Genomic DNA, 20151 nt, shown 5'->3' on the forward strand with positions numbered 1-20151 from the left:
CGGCTGAGCGGGAACCGGTCTGTATGTGGGATCCGAACCCTCGGCGGGAGCGCCTCCGTGCTTCCCAAGCGGCGCACTAGCGCAGTGCGCCACCGGGCCGGCCCTTACTGTGGATTTTTCTGTTCAAAGCCATCCTGTTGGTTTGGAGTCCATTGGTCTTCTCAGTTATAAGAAAAGGATCCCAATCTAGAATAATTACTGCTCTTACTATATGGGAACAGAGTAGCTACAGAACTTTTAGCTAAATACAAATGTTATTCCCAGGATTTCAGAACGGTGACAGTGGAAGAGGTGCATGGTGGTGCTCAGTGGTGCTTGCATGATGAGAACAATGAGTACTTAACTGTTTGAGCTGGCTATTGCCTTAAGGATTTCTGCTGTCTCTTGAGTTTAGGGATGCCTTGCTTCACTAAAGTTAGTCTATTAGACTCAGAGGCGTTTCTTATATTAGAAAGGTGAACGCTTGTTTTAGTTACTTGCCCTTAGCTGGATAGTTTCCTTGGCAGCTGCAGATGGTTTTGATAGAGATCCTGATGGACTTGGCACTGCTTGGAACTAATGCTAACTTCTGCTTGGTGAAGATGCTGTTAATCATGTTAGGTACTCTTCAGTCCAGTGAGATTCCGGTAGTGTGCATGATAAATCCTTATCCATATTACATTGTGCAAGGCTATATGCAGGACTAATCTTTCCATAATTTTTGCTGCCCCAAGGGAAATTAGAGTGCAGGCTGGCTCTACGAAAACACTGGAAACTACTTCAGCTGGTGACGGAAAATAGCGAAATTTCATATATCCTTTGGGATAAAGGAAGCAGCAGCCAGTTTTTCTTTGGACTTGGGGAAAATGTTTGATGCTAACTGAAAGACCTTATTTTAACTTAGTCCTGCTTAGATGAAGAATTACTTCCCTCCCTTTCTTCCTTCCTCCCTCCCTTCCTTCTTTCCTTCCTTCCTTCCTTTGCCCTAGAGCTTGGGGAATCCTTCCTGCTCATTCCATTTAGGAAGAATAGAAGATTATTACTTTTCTCTCAATTGGCGTTTATCTTTGGAGATGTAAGAAAAAAAGGTATTAGCTTCCTGTCATATACACTTATGACATGGAGATTATCCACTCATTTACCTTTGCATTGCTATTGGCTATTTATTCAGCTTTTGAAAAATTCGATACTATTTAGTCACTGGGCTTTGGGGAACTCTAGCAGCTGTCTTTCATTTAGTGACCAGGAAGGAAAGGAGGCAGCAGCTTAAAGGATATTTTATTACTTTCTGAATGAATTAAATGTGCGTGCGACCTTTTTATCTGATTTAGATGTTGAATACTGTATCCTGCTTATCAGTATTATTTTCTCAAGAGATAAGAAGGTGCTATCTTCAGATATTTTCTATGGGAATTCTAGTGATGTCTCAAAAATTTGATCACTCTTCATCAGTGTTCTCTTTTCATGGAGAGATACTTTGTTTGCCATTACACAGTGTAATTTTCTGGAAACAAACCCTTTATTAGAAGATGCTGAATAATGGAACATTTTAAGAAGCCCCCAAATAGGTAGGGTACAAAGTGAAGGTGTACAGTGTGAGTTACTAGGACTTACATTTTAAAAAAATTTTATAGCCTGGCTAGTTAGCTCAGTTGGTTAGAGTGTGGTATTATAACATCACGGTCAAGGGTTCAATTCCCTGTACCAGCCAGTTGCCAAAATTAATTAATTAAAATAAATTTTATAGTAGGTGTATGTACAGTTTCATTCAGTTATGTACAGACCATACTTGTACACTTGTTGAACTTAGTGATGTTAAGTCTCTGAGTATCACTTCTTTGTAAAAGAGGAGAGTTCTTTTATACATTTATTATGATAATTGCAGAAAGCTTCTCATGTGATCCTGTCACTCTTCCACTCAAAAACCTTGAAAGGCATTTGTGGCATTCTGAATGAATCTAATTCCTTATCCTGGCATTCAAGGCTTATCAAGATCTGGCTCCAGTTTTGCTTTCCAGTATATACAGTGTATAGTCAACTAAGTGAGCACTCTCTTTTATATATCTGGAGGAAGAGTGCTCATTTAGCGAACTAATATGTAAAGAGATAGATATCAGTATAGATATAGATGTGAAGACTTATTTATATAGAACTGTTTCATATGCTTCATACTACCCTATAATGTCCATCTTCCATGTTTTACTTTCTATTCTTAACATTGGAAATGTTTTCCTATCTTGTATCTGTCATGTATCTACCCATTCTTTAGGGTTGAGCTCAGATAATACTTCTATCATGAACCCATTCTTTCTCCTTCTTGTGAGAATTCAATTTACTTTTGGGGAGACTGAAGTTCGGACTCATTCTCTCATAGCACCAGGAAACTGAATGACTCTGCTTAAGTTATAGAAATATGTTTTCTGCTGCATGCCAGTCAAATTCCAGAATACCAGCAACTGCTGCTGCTTAGGATAATGGTATAGGCAGTATTAAGTGGACATAGTTGCTATCTATTTGTGGAAGACAATGAATATTTTCTTGACTTTAGAAAGTGGCTGATTCTCTGCACAGGGCTGTAAACTACTGATAAAATGAGAGTAACATATTATGCCTAGAAATTCTGAATGGGAATAATGCCAGCTTTGTGTCCTAATACTGGTTTTGTTTTGTTTTTTAATAACCTGGTGCAAAAGTAGAACAATAGAGTTGTAAAAATTTTCTTAACCATAGAGAGAAAAAAAATAAACTCATTCATAATTTAGTTATCAAGAGGGAACATTCAACATTTTGGTCAATGTCTTTTGTTCTTCATATATATTTATATTTTCATTTATTTAACAAACTGTTATTTTTTTTTTTTCCTTTTTGTCTTTTTTCGTGTCCGGCAATGGATCGCAACCCTCAGTGTCGCACCCGTACCGGACCGGGACCAGCAACGGGATCACAACCCTCGGTGTTGCGCCCGAACCTCGCTCAGCCAGTGAGCGGGAACCGGTCTGTATGTGGGATCCGAACCCTCGGCGGGAGCGCCGCCGCACTCCCAAGCGGCGCACTGTAGCAGTGCGCCACTGGGCCGGCCCAACGAACTGTTATTGAGAACTTAATGTTTGCTGGCACTGAGCATTTTAGGAATAGCCATGAGCCTCTGCCTTCATGTAGTTTGCAGTATATGTCGTATTTGTTAACACATAGTTTTGTATTTTGCTTTTTCCACTTAATATATCATCAAATTTTCCTCATATTATTAAATGCTCTCCTTCAGTGGCTTAATACTATTTCAACATATAGATATTCCTTAATTTATTTAATGACCCTTTTTTGTTGCACATTTAGGTTATTTTCTGTTTTGTCTTTAATTACATAACAACAATATAAGGAATATTCTTGTATGGTAGGCATAATTCTAAGATAACTTTCAATTACCCTCACCTGATATAATTCCCTCCCCATGAACATTACAGGCTGTCACTCCCATGATTATATTATATTACATGGAAGGGGATTTTGCAGATGTAATTAAGTTTACTAATCAGTTGAATTTGAGTTAATCAAAAGGGAGAGAATCTGGGTGGACCTAACCTAATCACATGAGCCCTTTAAAAGCAGAAAGTTTTCTTTTGGTGGCAGTAGAAGTCAGAGAGATTTCAAATATGAGAGAAATTAGACAGGAGGAATGTTCTCTGTAGCTGAAATGAAGAGGTCTACAGTCAAGGTCCTGAGGGAGGCCTCTAGGAGCTGAGAGTGGTCCCTGCCGACAGCCAACAACAAAACCAGGGACCCCAGTCCTACAGCAGCAACTGAAATCTGCAAAAAAAAACCCTGAATGAGCTTGAAAGCAAATTCTTCCTAGAGCCTCCAGATAAGAGCCCAGCCTCTGACTGACATCTTAGATTTCTGCCTTTTGAGACCCTAAGTAAGCAGAGAATTCAGTTGAGTCCACCTAGACTTCTGAACTACCAAACTGTGAGATAATAAAAGGGTGTTGTTTTAAGCCACTAAGTGTATGCTAATTTGTTACATAGCAATAGAAAATTAATACATTTATAAAAAACTATTTTTTATCTGTAATTTTTCTTTTAGGATAAAGTATAGACTTCCTTAATAAAAAAGTTATGCATATTTTTAACATTTTTGTATCATATTACTAATTTGCCCTTCACAAACTTTATACCAATTTATTTGTGTAGATTTATGTGCATAACAACCTATGTTATTGCATACTGGCAAACACTAGATACTGCTATTCTGATAGGCAAAAACAAACAAACAAAAAAACCAAAAGGGATTTCCTTTTAAAAAAGATTTATATTTCTCTTATTACTAGAAGGATAGACCATTGTTTTCTTTATTTGGAGTTCAGCTGGTAAGTCTTTTTTGTGAATTGCCTATTCTTATTCTTTGGTTAGCTTTACTGTTGACATAGAGAAAATACTCTCTAACAGGTAATACAGCATTTCTCTGCTGTGATACTTTCAAGGGGAGAATGATTCATGAGCTTAATTGAGAGGATGAGTACTTCTGAGAAATATTAGCTGCTGCCATTACTCTCTGCAAAAAAAAAAATATCCCAGATGTTATACTGTGGGAGATTAGGCAGTTACTTTCATTCATTAGGCAGTGTTACTGAACTCAGGTCCGGCTTCCTGCCTCCTTGAGAAGGAAAGAAAAAAAGGACTCAGAAGTCAGTGGTTAGTGTTAGAAGAGCAGATGTATTCAGCTGAAGTAGACAGTAGGCTATCCCATCTCAATGATTTAGATTTACTGAGGGGTTTTTAAAGGAGGGGTTGAGGGAATGGATGTGGGAGGTGAAAAGCAGAAGGAGACATGAGCTGCGAGGGGTCCATGTCTGTGGGTCAGGTACAAGATCTCGCCAAGGCCTTGTCCGGTTTCTGTACTCATCTTCGCTGTTATCTCAGGACTCGATTTGCTTCAGTGTACTCGGCTGGTGCCCAAGGTCAGCTTCAGTCATTTGGCATTGATCATTTCTCAAAACTCTACAAGTCTCAAAGAAAGAACTCTTAGCTTTGCAAAGAACTAATTAGCCTCTTGGCATTGTTTTCCTATTTAGCAAGCAAGATAAGAAAATCAGGGGATGGGAAGAAAGAATGGAGAGAAAAAAACTGTCCTTTTTGAAATCCCTTCCCAACTCCCCCACCGCAGCCCTGGCTGTTTTAGGTCCCAACATGGCTTCAGTCCTGCTCACCCCAACAGCAGTATTGGTGCCTTATTCTTTTCTAGGGAAAAGGTCTAGCTTCTCTGGTTTGGCTTAGAAATGTTATTATTGTTTTAAGAATAAAGATATATTGTATCTTACCATGGGAAATTGTAACTGTTGTGTTTGTACTGTTAACTCAGGGAAAAAAAACTAATATCTTTCTTAATAAAGATATCACTATTTTCAATTTGATCAAGGTAATCTGTAGTCTCTGATTATGTGTATTATACTGCTTTAACTAGGATGGCGTAAGAGAGGAAATTCAAGTTTTTCTGTAATCATTATTTGTGATGATTGGGTTTACTTCCAACAAATGAAAAAAGGCAGAAAGAAGGAAGGGAAGAAGGGAGGGAGAAGTTGGGAGGTTCCCTTTTTCTCTTAGAAGTAGTTTTGGTTGGTTTTGTCTTTTCTTGAAAATTTGGTTCTTTCTACTTCAATTTCTTTCTTTCTTTTTAATTTAACTGATTTAATTGAGCAAAGAATGATTCATAAATTGGGCAGCCGCCAGAATCAGAATAGGTTCAGAGCGAGTCTGGGGCTGCTGTGTGGTTGGCTAAGATTTAGAGATAGGAAAAGGAAAGTGAGGTACAAAAACAGCTGCATTGGACATTTGCCTTATTTGACCATGCTTTGAACAGTTGGCTGCCTGTAATTGGCTAAGACAAGGCTACTTGTTACAAGAGTAGGTTACAGTCTGTTTATACATTAAGTTAGGTAATAGATCACTATGTCTGAAGAAACCTTTAGGCAAAACTTAAAGTAACCCCCCCCCCCCCCTTTGGTCAATCTCTCAATTTTGGGAGATCGACCAAAACTTAGGCACTGACATCACTCTCTGTCACCAGGTAAATGGTCTTGTGTGGTCTCAAATTCCACTGAGAAATAGTAGAACACTAGCTTTTATAAGGTGAGATCTAGAAAAAAGAACAATAGTAAAAAACTGATAAACATTAGGTTACTTTTTCATAAGGGTTTAGAGGAGAGGGGACTTTATTATGCTGGAATCTCCTGTTTTCAGGGAAAAAAAACCTTATCTGTTTTGGGATCTATCTGCTTTCTTAAAGTTTTAGTTTGATTATATGGTACTCAGCATGAGTGACTCCATTTTGCTTTTATCTGATCTGTTGGAGATTAGTGCAGGAACTCAGTCCAAAACAGTGGCCTCCTGTAATTTTGTTTTATAATTCCCCCCTTTTGGTCAGGTTCTCACCTAGGTGAGAGTATGACCAAAACTTAGGGCATCAGCGCTACTCTCAGTAACCATCACTTTGGGTACCTTCACAGTTACCAGTCTTAACATGTTACCTCAATTTCTGAAGGTTGGTATCTTCCTAATAAGAGCAAGATAGTTTTTAATTTTTATTTTGAAGTAATTGCAGATTTTTGGGAGATTGCAGGAAAATTTACAGGGAGATCCCATATACTAGCAAGATTTTTTTTTTTTAGTTGAATGGTCAAATATTATTTACTTAGAAAGATTAGCCCTCCCTAACAGTTAGATAAGGTTGCTATTTGTGTTCACTGAATTTATAATGGCCTGTTCTTCCATGGTGGCCTGATTTTGCTTTTTTTGTTTTTTTAAGGTTTAGATAGGCATTGGAAATGCTGACTTGGCTTGGTACTGGGAGCGTAGAATGTGTAACTGTGGCCAGAGGAGGCCCCACCAGTGTGATTCGAGGCTACTGTAATATAGTGAAAAGAATGTAGACTTCATGTTTGAAAGCCTAGATTCCAGACTGCACTCAACCACATTATAAATATGTGACCATTGAAATCCAGTTTTACCTTCCTCCTTACTTATTTGGAATGCAGATAGAAAGCAATATGGAAACTAAAGCCCTGTGCTATCAATATTATTATTTTTAAGAACTTTTTTACAACAATAATAAAAAACATCTCCTTTACTGGTTATAATTCCTGTGATAAAAATTATTCCTTTGAACAACAAAGGCAGAAGAATTTTTTTGCATTTTCTACTACATTTACTTTTAAATCAAAGTAATGGTTTAAAAATATCAAATAATACAGAAGAACTTGCAATAAAAAACAACAGTTCTCTGCCCTACCCCCCACACCTGGTCCCACTCCTCAGAGGCAATGATTTTTAACAGATTCTGTTTCCAGTTCATCTGCTGGTTTCTTGTGTATCTCTGAATAATATGCCTCTACTCTTATTTCTTGATTTATCCATTTTGGACCTCATCTATTGACTCCCTGCTGTAAAAACTGAGGATTTAGCTCACTTAACATTACTCCCAACCAATTCTCTTTCCTTCACCTCACCATGCTTGATAGTAGTATTTTAATGAGATTTTTAAATACACTTTTGAAAATACAAGTAGCATACAGTATAATTTACTTTTTTGATGTACAGTTCTATGAATTTAGGCAAATACATAAAGTCATGTAACTACCACCACAGTCACAATATAGAACAGTTTTACCACCAAAAAATTCCTTCATGCTGAAGGGCAGAAGAATTTAGACAAAAAATTTTGTCAGAAAAGTTGTCCAAAAAGATGCACATGTCATCTGGGAAACTGAAAAGAATGTAGTGCCCATACTCTCACACAGTAACACCCTCTCATCAGATTAATTGGTTGTTATCTTGGCTTCAGTAAGCCCAAAGCTTGGCAATGGAGATGGTGACTGGGAAGACAGAGGTGAGCCCATCTGGGACCCTGTGACTGTTCTGACAGTACTGTTTGGCTTAAGAGCTCTAATTTCAGTATATATTTAAGGTGGGATTCTTGCTTCCATTCACAAGTGAGATATCATAAAATCCCTGAATTGTATATTCACACAGCCAAAAGACAGAAGTGAGAATGTAATGACCAGATCATAATCATACATTTGTTGAGCACTTTTTTAGGGTGCTAAATACTGTGCTGAGTGCTTTACACTCTCTCTTTGAATCTCATTGAATGCTCAATAATCCTACGAGGTAGGTACTGTAATTACTCCCATTTTACAGATAAGGAAGTTGAGGTGGCACATGGTTAGGTAAATGACCCAGGATCACATAAATGCTAAATGGCAGAGTTGCTTCTCAGTTCAGATCTGTCTGCTGCCAAAGCCCATATCCTTACACTATAAGCCATTTTTTTTTTTTTTTTTTTTACAGACAGGAAGTAGAGGACCTGAGAGGTTAAGACCTATGGTCACTCTCCTTCCTATACTTAGTCTAGGTCTTTTTCTTCATGATATCCTCTTAATAATTTGTCTATTACTATGTATTTTATAAAATATTTCTGGACTCTGTGCATTCAGCTAATGTGTCAAATTGATACAAAAGTTACTCAGTTTTTAAGCTTTTAGGTAGAATGAGATTTAGATTTTTAAAAATGGAATTATCAGTCACCCAATTTGAGTTTTTAGTGAAGCATTTTCTGTCAGACTCCTATAAAGGAGGCACTGTCTCCATGTGCTATTAAAAGTTGAATCTTGTGACTACTGTCTGACTATGTTTTTCTTTTAGAGAAGTCAAGAGGGTACAGTCTGTGACCTCATGTATAAAATAGCCACCAAGGATCTGTCCAGCATCATTTTTAGTTCTTTAATTTTGGTAAGCCCACATTTTCAAAACAGGTTAAATTTGTCTGATTTATTTCAGAAGTATATATTACAAAGCATTCAAAGATGAGTGAGAATTCAAATGCACAGAGCAGTACTAGAGAACTTTACCAAGAGGTCCTTCAGGAGGTAAGCATTTCTCTTGGAACCTTTGGTTATTGTATTTTCGGAAATATATTCTCATTCTTTTCATTATTATTAAGAGCATAATAATTGATATAAATATTTATTTTGATAGTCAATTGACATATCACTAAAATTACTGCCTTTCTTTTTTTCACATTTTCAGGAGACAGAAGAAGATACAGATAGACTCGCAAATTCTAGAAGGATTCTACCATTTTCTTGTTTACCCTGAAGACACTTGGAAATTAATGGGTAACACATTTCATGAAAATTTCTAAATGTTTTTTTTTTCATATCTCTGAGGCCTTTTGTGGAGAATTAATAGGTTGAATGCACGCATGGATAAAATGGATCATCTTAAAGGATTGAAGTTCCAAAAATATATCAGCAGGATTGGACAGGTTTGACATAATGAGATTTCTATTTTAGCTTGATTTCTAGAACTCTGAATAAACTATAAACTGAGCTACACAAGGTCCTAAGAAGGAAGTTTCTCTTCTAAACTATTCTAGTCGCATATAACATTTTTCTTCTTCAGATCCTTTGAAAAAGTATATTTAGTCATCAGTTTTCTAAGGTATATGACTATTAGACACTTACCAACTTTTAATATATGAAGTGGGATAGAAAGCAGCAATCAATACCATACTGGAAAACAAACTGAATTAAAGAAATAGACAAAGAAGAGGAAAAATCTCTACATAAGCACTGATTGAGATGGCAGAAGCTTCTGTAGATGCCTCGACTCAACCCATAACAGTGAAGAAAAAGAAAAGCCTATCCATTGAGGAAAAGATCGACATCATAAATGCAGTAGAAAGTGGCAAGAAAAAAGCAGAAATTGCAGCTGAATATGGAATAAAGAAAAATTCATTGTCTTCTATTATGAAGAATAAAGACAAAGTTCTAGAAGCCTTTGAATCTCTGAGATTTGATCCAAAGAGAAAAAGACTGAGAACTGCTTTTTACACAGATCTGGAAGAGGCATTAATGAGGTGGTATCGAATTGCTCAGTGTCTAAATGTTCCAGTTAATGGTCCAATGCTGCGTCTGAAAGCTAATGATTTTGCCCAGAAACTGGGACATAATGATTTTAAGTGCAGTAATGGTTGGCTGGATCGTTTTAAATCCAGATATGGTTTGGTCTTTAGAGCTCAACCTGTAGAAGCTACAGGTGAAGCAGTAGACCCTTCAATTGTCTGGTACCAAAATGTATTACCTTATTATTTAAATGATTATCATGCTAAAAATGTTTTTAATATAAAAGAAACTGGGCTGCTTTACCGAATGTTACCTACAAATACATTTGCATTTAAAGGAGAAACATGCTCAATTGGAAAGTTATGCAAAGACAGAATAACTCTGGTGGTTGGCACAAACATGGATGGCTCAGAGAAACTTCCTTTGCTTATCATTGGAAAAAACAGAAATCCACATTGTTTCAAGGGTATAAAATCATTGCCTGTGTATTATGAAGCTAACAGAATGGCATGGATGACCTCAGATGTATTTGAACAATGGATGCAGAAACTTGATGAGAAATTTCAAGCCCAACAACGAAGAGTGGTAATTTTTGTTGAATCTCTTCCCGCACATCCAGAGGTAAAGAATCTAAAGTCCATTGAGTTAGCATTCTTTCCATCATGTTTATCTTCCAAATGTATAGCTATGAAACAAGGTGTTATTAAAAGCCTTAAAGTCAAATATCGATTTAGTCTTATCAATAAATTTTTAAGCTCTGTTGAAGATAGCAAAGAATTTACGTTTTCGCTACTAGATGCAGTTGATACATTGCATCTCTGTTGGAGGGCTGTAACCCGAGAGATTATTGTTAAAAGCTATGAAGAAGCAGGATTCAAATCTCAAAAGGAAGAAAGTGACACAACACATGCAGAGAGTGAAACTGTTCTTGATTTTCTTGCCCATGCTGTGGGAGCAGGAGTGGAATTTCCTGAAGGTTTATCTATAGAGGAGTATGCTGCCCTGGATGATGATTTGGAGACATGTGAAGCAGCTCCAACTGACGATTCAATATTGACCAAAGAAAGTAAATCAGATGAAACCGTATTTTATACTTCTGATGAAGAGGATGATGGGGGATCTCTAGGAACTGAACTCCTTTTGCCATCAAAAAATGAAGCAATAACTGCTTTAGTTACTCTTAAAAATTTTCTTAGAAGTCAAGATATGAATGATGGACTTCATAATTCTTTAGCAGACCTTGAAAATTTTATTAACCATTTATCACCTAAATAATTATTTATTGTGCAACATCTGAAGAGTAATAGCTTTTCCTGATGTGTTTTAATATATAAGGTATGTAAAGGATAAATACCACTTAAACATAAAATATGAAGTACTAGTAATCTTTGGTTTAATTGCAAACGTCTTTTTCCTGAATAGCAAATCTCCCTGGTAAATAATAATTAAGTAAATGAAAATTACAAGTTTCTATTTAGAAAGGTTTTGGGGAGTAGAAAATATATTTCAGGGGCTTTGTATTTGACACATATGGTATACATGTCAAACATGAAAAGAACTCTCCAACTGTCTGATTCATATACATTGGATTGATGATTGCTATTTTCTTTTTTAAGTTTAGGTCATGTTCTAGATTATTTTAATTGATCTACTTAGTCTAAGAAACAAAATATCTACCAATAGCTTATATATTTATTTTTATAAGGACATATATATGCCATATGTATTCTAACCAAGCTTTTAAGTATCAAATATTAAAATAATTTAAAATTACTTAATTTTAAGTAGTTATTTCTCATAACTAGCAAACCTTCCTAATAAGAAATTATGAAAAACTACTGAAAATAAAATCTGACTTAACTATACACAAAAATGATTAAAAATATATTTCTTACTATTTTAAAATTATTTATATATAATGTCAAATGAAAGGCTATGACACTGTCAGGTGTTTTTGGGTCATCTATAACCAGATGATGTGAATTCTTTCTAAATGTTTATATGTATATGTGTGTATTTAATAGAAAAATACATTACTGAGACATTTTTTAAACTCATATTTTAATAAGATTACTCTTAAAAAATAAATGTGAAGACACATACACAGTTACTAAAAAAGAAAACATGTGGTGCTTAGATATTTTTCTAATTTTAACAGCTCAAGTTTTTAATCTATACTAGGGTACTTGAAAAAGTTCATGGAAAGAGTCACATTACCTTTTAATTCTATTTTTCCATGAACTTTTTGAGGTTCCCACATAATATTTAATTATTTTCTTGATTTTATTGCATTTTATTTTCAGGAAAAACTAAATGTCCTTTCAGCATATTTGATATATTTAATCCTTTTTCTCCCAAATTTAATGGGTAACATTTTAGATTAAAATTCTCTTTGAGGAAGTTTTATCTACAGAGTGTTTTAAAATATTGTATGAAATTATTTAATCTCCATCTATAAAATAATATTTAAACAGAAAATTATAACAATGTGTCAGACTTTTCCATTGTGAAATTTTAAATTTATGTTTATTTAACATATTATACCTAATTTAAGGTTCCATTTGAAAAGCATTTTGTAAAAATTTAAAATACAGATTATTTTTATTATGAATTATTATTTGTCTGTCAACGGATGACACATTTAGGAGAAAATATTTATAGAAAACATTTTTATTTTCTGCTGTTGATTTACTTCACTTTAGAATAGAATTTATTCTGATTTATAATAATAAGCCTAAAAATTGTATTAAAATTAAGAAAGTTTCTTTTAGAGTTAAATGTAGATTATTTAAATTGAAAGCATTTTATTGATGGTTTGATTTAAAATTCTTTTTTTTTTTTTTTTTTTTTTTTAAAAGATGACCGGTAAGGGGATCTCAACCCTTGGCTTGGTGTTGTCAGCACCATGCTCAGCCAGTGAGCAAACCGGCCATCCCTATATAGGATCCGAACCCGTGGCCTTGGTGTTATCAGCACCGCACTCTACCAAGTGAGCCACGGGCCAGCCCCTGATTTAAAATTCTAATTTGGTAGAATCATTGACCAAAAGGAACTCTTAAAAGCTGCACCCTTAACTATTGTATCTGGCATATATTGAAAGCTCAATAATTTTTTTTTTTCATTTTCCACTTGATACCATTTTGCTATCTATTTTACTTAATCATTTGAGATATTCTGTGATATAAGAATTATTATCTCCATTTTTTCAGATGAGGAAATTAAAACCTGAAAAGATTAAATGATTTGATTAAAATTTCAGAGCCAAAAGTGAAATGCAGTAGTTCCCTGTCTCCTAGTCCTGCATTTCTCTAACTATATACCACAATGCTTCTTATCTATACTCTATAAAAGAAAATTCTGTTATTTTTTTTCCTTGAGTTTAGGGGACTGAGAGCAAAATATTTCAAGAATGTACTGGATCCATGCTGATAGCACTATTCATAAAATCTCTCCTCAGAACACTGTTACTGGGCCGGCCCGGTGGCACACTGCTACAGTGCGCCGCTTGGGAAGCGTGGTGGCGCTCCCGCTGAGGGTTCGGATCCCACATACAGACCGGTTCCTGCTCACTGGCTGAGCGAGGTGTGGGAGCAACACTGAGGGTTGTGATCCCGTTGCCGGTCCCGGTCTGGTACGGGCGCAACACTGAGGGTTGCGATCCGTTGCCGGACACGAAAAAAGACAAAAAAGGAAAAAAAAAAAAAAAAAAAGAACACTGTTACTAATGAAATACTGAGGTACCTACGGTTTTGGCAGTTCTGTACCACTTTATCTCAGAAGTTCCTATACACTTCTTTTGAAAATACTTAAAGTAATTTTAATATTTTCAGAATGCTGAAGGCACCGCTTTTCTCCCCCCTCATAAGAAGGGATCCGTTTCTTACTCTAAATACTTCTGAGGTATAATAAATCTAAAGATGATAAATTTAAGACAATGCTACTGTAAAATAAGAATAAGAAAAAAATGCCTACAGATTTAAATTTAAAGATAAACTTTAAGTTAGTTGTTAATTTTATATACTCTTCTGTGTGGTTTATAAGATGTATAAATTTAAATAATTTTCCGAACAAAACTAAATGTCACTTGTCTTTTCAAAAAACAACTTGATTTATTATAATTTGTTTTTCAATTAAATGTGACATTATTTTCATTGTTTTTGTCTTACAAATTCCTATTGTTTCAACAATGTTTTTGTTTCTTTCTACTTCATGGAGAACAAATATTGAATTTGGGACATTGTTTTACTACCAGTGGCTAGTAAACTGCTAGAGAAAGGTTTGGTTCAGGATGAAGTAGATCAATGAGTAAATCAAGGCTGTGAGTTTCATGTTGCCTGCCTGGCTTCTCATTTGGACCTGAGATCAAATCTCAAACCTTCCTTTCACTGTATGCAAAGCAGGTGAATAGGAAGGAGGAGGAGAGGTGGGGAGGGAGAGTTGTTGGAGAGCTTTCCAAGCAAATATCTCAGATGTTGAAAAGCTCCTTTCACTTGCAGGTCCGACAGGGGCTCCGCCTCAGTAGGGACTGGCAGAGAGAGGTTTGTATTTTAGGAGACGCAGCACCACACATCTGCCTGCAGTTCAGAGTTCAGTGATGGGCCAGATATTTGACGTACCAGGAGCTACCTGAGCTAAGTACAGGATGGCATAAGTCAGCCAGGAAGCTATACGAGTTGCTGAAAGAAGATCCTACCACCACAGACGCAAATGCCTACATTGGGGGCCATAGAGTGCATACAATAAGTTACATTTGGTGGAATAAATTAAATCTAGTCCTAGTTCTATGCTACCTTGTGAAATATATTATTTTCTCTGAATCTGTTTCCTCCATTCATAAAATGAGACTGATTATACTTCATTTGAATTTACTTTGAGGATGAAAGAAAATTTTGGATTTGAATGCTTTTAGCAAACTCTAAAGTGTTCCAAACTATAGTGACTAGAAAGGTGCTTCCATGTTACTACTTCCAAATATGTCCAAATATTAACATTGTGGTCTCTAAACATCAGTGACCATTTTCTCATTGGCATTCTTCTGTGCAGTACAATAGGGAAGCCAACATTTCTAGAAATGTGCAATTTATCTATAGAGCTCAAAAACTATATTTTGGATGAGGGAAAAAGGTGACTGAGAAACCTTTATTTTTCCTGAATTGATCCTTATGCAAAGCAATACAATAAAATAATTGCTGATCACAGTGTAGCCCTTTCTGTTGCCACATTAGCTGATTCAGTTGTCCTATTTTCTTGAGCTGTAATTAATGTGAAATCTAGGATGACCCAGAGTTGGGGGGGCATACTAAATAATGAATATACTACTGTATTAGTCTACTCAGGCTGCCATAACAAAATACCATAGACTGTGTGGCTTAAACTACAGAAATTTATTTTCTCACAGTTCTGGAGGCTGGAAGTTTGAGATCAGGCTTCTCCCCTTGGGTTACAGACTGCCACCTCTTACTGTGTGCTTACATGACTTCTTTGTGTGGACATAGAAAAAGAGAGCAAGCTCTCTGGCGTCTGTTTTTATAAAAGCACTAATCCCATCATGAGGACCCCAACTAACCCGCAATTCCTCTCCATCTCCAAATACCATCAGATTGGGGGCTAGGGCTTCAACATAAGAATTTTGGGGGGACAAAACATTCAATCCATAACAACTACCTAATATGAACAAAGGTATTCATATATTCATCAATTTAGTTTCCCATTTGCTAAAAGCTAAAAGGGCATGCATATTTCAGAACTTGTTAATCAGCTGTAGCTGTTAGAAAGGACTTTAAAGTTTATGAAACATACTTTGAAGAAATGGGGGCATATTTTATGTCCTTGAATGAATAGGAAGTCTCAATATTAAAATATATCAGTTTCCCCCAACTTAATCCCAACCAAAATCTCAATGCAGTTTTGTTAAAAACTGCAAAATAACCCTGATTTTCATCTGGAAGAATAAATGTGTATCAATATCTAAGGAAAAATTTAAAAAGAAAAATAATGAGGGAGTACTTGACCTACCAGAAGTCAAAACAATGTGGTATGGGCAAAAGAACTAATAGATCAATCAAAAGAATAACATATCTAGAAAAAGACCAAGAATTTATGATAAAAATAGGGTTTTTCTCAGTGATGAAAAGATGGATTATTCAGTAACTGGTATTGGGGCAACTGGCTAATTATGGAGGATTTTTTTTTTTAAGTCATATGCCAAAATGAATCCTGAAAGGACTAAACTCTTTTTTAAAAAATATGTATTATGGGCCGGCCTGCTGGCGCACTGGATAGTGCGCCGCTTGGGAAGCGCGGCGGCGCTCCCGCCCGAGGGTTCAGATCCCACATACAGACCGGTTCCCGCTCACTGGCTGAGCGAGGCGCGGAGGCAACACCGAGGGTTGCAATCCCGTTGCCGGTCCCCGGTCCGGTACGGGGGCAACACTGAGGGTTGCGATCCGTTGCCGGACACGGAAAAAAGACAAAAGACAAAAAAATATATATATATGTATTAATTTTTTACATTCTATGATGTTGTGGCAGAGTAGTTGGGAGGGAGGGGGAGAGGGGAAAGGGGAAGGAAATGGGATGGAAGAAGGAGGAAGGAGGAGGGGCAGGACTGAGGCCTGTGGCACCCCCCTCATTCCCACAGGGGAGACTGGGAGGCTTCCAGCAGTGGCTTGGTCATTCCTGGGGTGGGTGCAGATGTCAGGGGGTTGTGGCAAAAGCCCTCGGCCCCCCCCCACAACCCCAGCCTGGGAACCCAGGGCCCTTCCACTCTGGCTTGGTGGTTGTTGCTGGGCTGGTTGCACATGTTAGAGGGGCGTAGCTGAGCCCTAGGTCCCCCACCACACCAGCTTGTGAGAGCCGGGGTACTTCCTATGGCAGCTCCTGGTCATTGCAGGGCTGGTTGCGCGTGTCCAGGGGCATGACTGAGGCCTTTGGCCTCCCCACTCCAGCTAGGGAGAGCCTGGGGCACTTCCTGCAGTGGCTGGGTGGTCATCGCTAGGGTGGTTGCATGTGTCAGGGTGGTGTGTCCAAGGCCCAAAGCCCCCACAGGACTGGTTGCAGGTGTTGAGGGGCATGGCTGAGGCCCCTGGCCATCCCCACTTTCTGGCTTAGTAGCCCAGGGGACTTCCAGTCCTTTTAGGTGTTATAGGTGTTCTTCGGTAAAATGAGACCTTTACTAGTTAATATTAAACTTTGTCTCTGGTTGTGGGTACTTTGTTTATTCTTTCAGTTCTGTGTTGGATTATTTGCTGTTCCCACCACTTAAACTCTGCACTGGAACTAATTTGTTGTCCTTTGCTTACTTCTATAATGGGGCTCTGTGGTTGAGCTAAATTGCTACTTTGCTGCTGATTCCCTGGGGAAGGCTTTTTGTGCAGCTCAGATTTTAATGGTTGACTTTATATGTACTTCTGGCTCTCATGAGACCCAGTGCACCTGTATTGTGTAGAAACTCTGGTCTGGGCCTGGGTCTTTACATCATACCGCACCCATGCAATTCTATATTTCTGACCAGTCTCCTCTGAGTAGTCCTGTGCTGATTCAGGGGCAGATCAGCTGTCCTTGCTGTTGTCCCAGTGTTCTCCTAATGGACCCATCTTCCCCACTGCCAGTGCTCCAAACACTTCCCACGGGACAGGCTGTGCTCTGGTCCTTTGTGATGACTCACTGGCCTCTGAATGGCTCCTTTTTTTCAATTGTTCTGGCTCCTCACTCCTATGTGGGTCCATGGGAACCCTATTAGTGGTCTTGCTAGCCTGGGGGCCACCAAGGCCCTCTTCTCTCTTGCCGCCTCCAAGCAACTCCATCTGAAAGTTCAGCTGCATGCACCTTTTTTCCAGCTCCTGCTCTGAGTGCTCAGCAGCTCCAGCCTGGAAATGGCTGGGATTCAAAACGGTCAGAGTGGTTTTTTCTTTCTCTCACTGTGGCTTCTCCCACCTTCACGCATTCCGTAGGTCTCTGCTCCTCATCCCCTGAGCTCTAGTGGCCCAGCTTGGCTGATATTGCTTTTTTATAGTTGTAAATTGGTTGATTTGTGGGAGAGAGTGACACTGGGGACTGTCTATTCTGCCATCTTGACCAGAAGTCCTAGGACTAAACTCTTAAAAGGAAGAAAGGAAAGAAGTGAGCAAACAAACTTGCAAATATTAGGAAAAAATATAAGTAAATGTAAATATTTTAATCTTATAATAGGGAATATCTTTTAAAAAGCATTACACTCAAGAAAAAGAGTTAAGTATAGAAATACTAATGGTTAATGAAAGTAAGAAAATATTTTCAACATCACTAGATATCAAAGAAATACAAGCAAAACAATGGGATTTCTTTTCCTTTCCTTTTTCTTTTCTTTTCTTTCTTTTTCTTTTTTTAGCCTGTCACATTAGACAAGAATGATAATACTAGATGTAGACAAGAGCATAGGGAAATGAGTGCACTGTTGTTAGAAAGAGAAATTGGTTATAAATTGGCAAACTTTTCTGTTATTATAACTATAACTGACAGGTATTAAATGCTTACTGATTGCCAGACATTGTTCTAAGTGTTCTGCATATATTAACCTCATTTAATCCTCAGAGTAACTCCAACTCTTATCATCCCCATTTTACTGATGAGAAAATTTAAGTATAGCTATAGCTAATAAATTACAGAACTGGAATTTAAACCCAGAAAATCTGACTTAATATGTATACATGATATAAATTTATCCTAACAACAAAATGTTGAAAGATATCTGTTGCAGTATATACAGTTTCATAGTCCCATATTTAAAACCCTGGGAGCATATGTGTTTCAGAATTTCTCATATTTGAAAAAGATAACATTTGTATATACTCTATATTATGTTATATCCTCAGGGGGTACTAGGACAGAATTCTACAACTAAACATGAATAACTTTGCAGTGAAACATAAGTAAATATTCACATAGAGTCAGATATGTAAAGGTTAGAAATAGCTTAATAGCTTCATAGGTTTTGTTGCCAAATAAGTTCGTGTTAGTCAGCTATATCACTAAATGAGTTACAAAAAAGTTTTCAGAGCTTTTGTATTTTAGAAGTGTACATAAAAGATTGCGATCCTATAATAGCATAAAACAAAATAAAAAGGTTGAAAACTATTTAAATGTTTCTAATAGAGAACTGATTAAATATACATTTATATTGAATGAAATGTCTAGACTTTTTTTTTTTTTTTTTTTTGGCGGCTGCTGGTATGGCAATCCAAACCCTTGGCCTTGGGGGTTTTTTTTTTTTTTTTTTTGGGGGCTGCGGGTATGGCAACCCAAACCCTTGCCCTTGGGGGTTTTTTTTTTTTTTTTTTTGGGGGCTGCGGGTTTGGCAAACCAAACCCTTGACCTTGGTGGTTTTTTTTTTTTTTTCGTGACCGGCAACGGATCGCACCCCTCAGTGTTGCGCCCGTACCGGACCGGGACCGGCCACGGGATCGCAACCCTCGGGGTCGCCCCCACACCTCGCTCAGCCAGTGAGCGGCCGGTCTGTATGTGGGATCCGAACCCTCGGCGGGAGCGCCGCCACGCTTCCCAAGCGGCGCACAAACTTCTTTTACTTGGGTTTGTACGCTAAGTTACTGGTCTGAACTGAAGTGGATATTTTCTAAATTTGACCTGCAAATTCTGGAACTAAAATCTCCTCTTCCTGTGATTCTTCTTATTGAACATCTTACCATCCCACAAAGCTAGAAAATTCCTTGCCCAGTAAACAGGAACGATAGCATAATATTGAATTGGTGAAAAACTAGACTTGCTGGTTTAACATAGTATAATATACATGTTCATCTTCATGCATTAGACCAATTTAAGTCCAAAGGAGTCTGCTCCCTGATCTGACAACTCTTCACTAATGTGTCAAGGAGAAAAATCCATAGGATAAGGGCCCCATTACATTCTACTTTTATGTATTTTTCTTAGTTGTCAAATCTCAGCAAGATCATGGGGCTTTTCAGAGGTGGGACTGTAGTATAATCCCTTTATATCTCCCCAAGAATACCTATTAAATACATAGCAGGATGTTGGTGTGATTAAATACATGCTCATTTGAAGAACTAAATGAAAAGTTACAGATTGTGGGCCGGTCTGGTGGCGCACTGCTACAATGCGCCCCTTGGGAGCGCGGCGGCGCTCCCGGTGAGGGTTCGGATCCCACATACAGACCGGCCGCTCACTGGCTGAGCGAGGTGCGGGGGCAACACCGAGGTTTGCGATCCCGTTGCCGGTCCCGGTCCGGTACGGGTGCGACACTGAGGGTTGCGATCCGTTGCCGG

General features: G+C 37.6%; 1 protein-coding gene across 2 annotated transcripts in view; it reads left to right on the forward strand.

Annotated features, from left to right (window-relative positions):
• Positions 1–14652, forward strand: part of TIGD4 (tigger transposable element derived 4) — a 17474-nt gene extending 2822 nt beyond the window's left edge. Inside the window, exons 1-2 of one of the 2 annotated variants that reach the window (XR_550464.1) lie at positions 9528–11209; positions 14371–14652. Coding sequence is in view for 1 of the 2 variants with exons in the window: in XM_008572594.1 (XP_008570816.1) it covers positions 9611–11149 (1539 nt within the window). In the remaining variant the exon portion in view is untranslated. Of the gene's footprint in view, positions 1–9063; positions 11255–14370 lie in introns of those variants that run through there. The other variant, XM_008572594.1, reaches the window with a different exon arrangement.
• The last annotated feature ends 5499 nt before the right edge of the window (positions 14653–20151 follow it).

This window comes from Galeopterus variegatus, unplaced genomic scaffold (assembly GCF_000696425.1).
Source record: "Galeopterus variegatus unplaced genomic scaffold, G_variegatus-3.0.2 Scaffold808, whole genome shotgun sequence".
Lineage (NCBI taxonomy): Eukaryota > Metazoa > Chordata > Mammalia > Dermoptera > Cynocephalidae > Galeopterus > Galeopterus variegatus.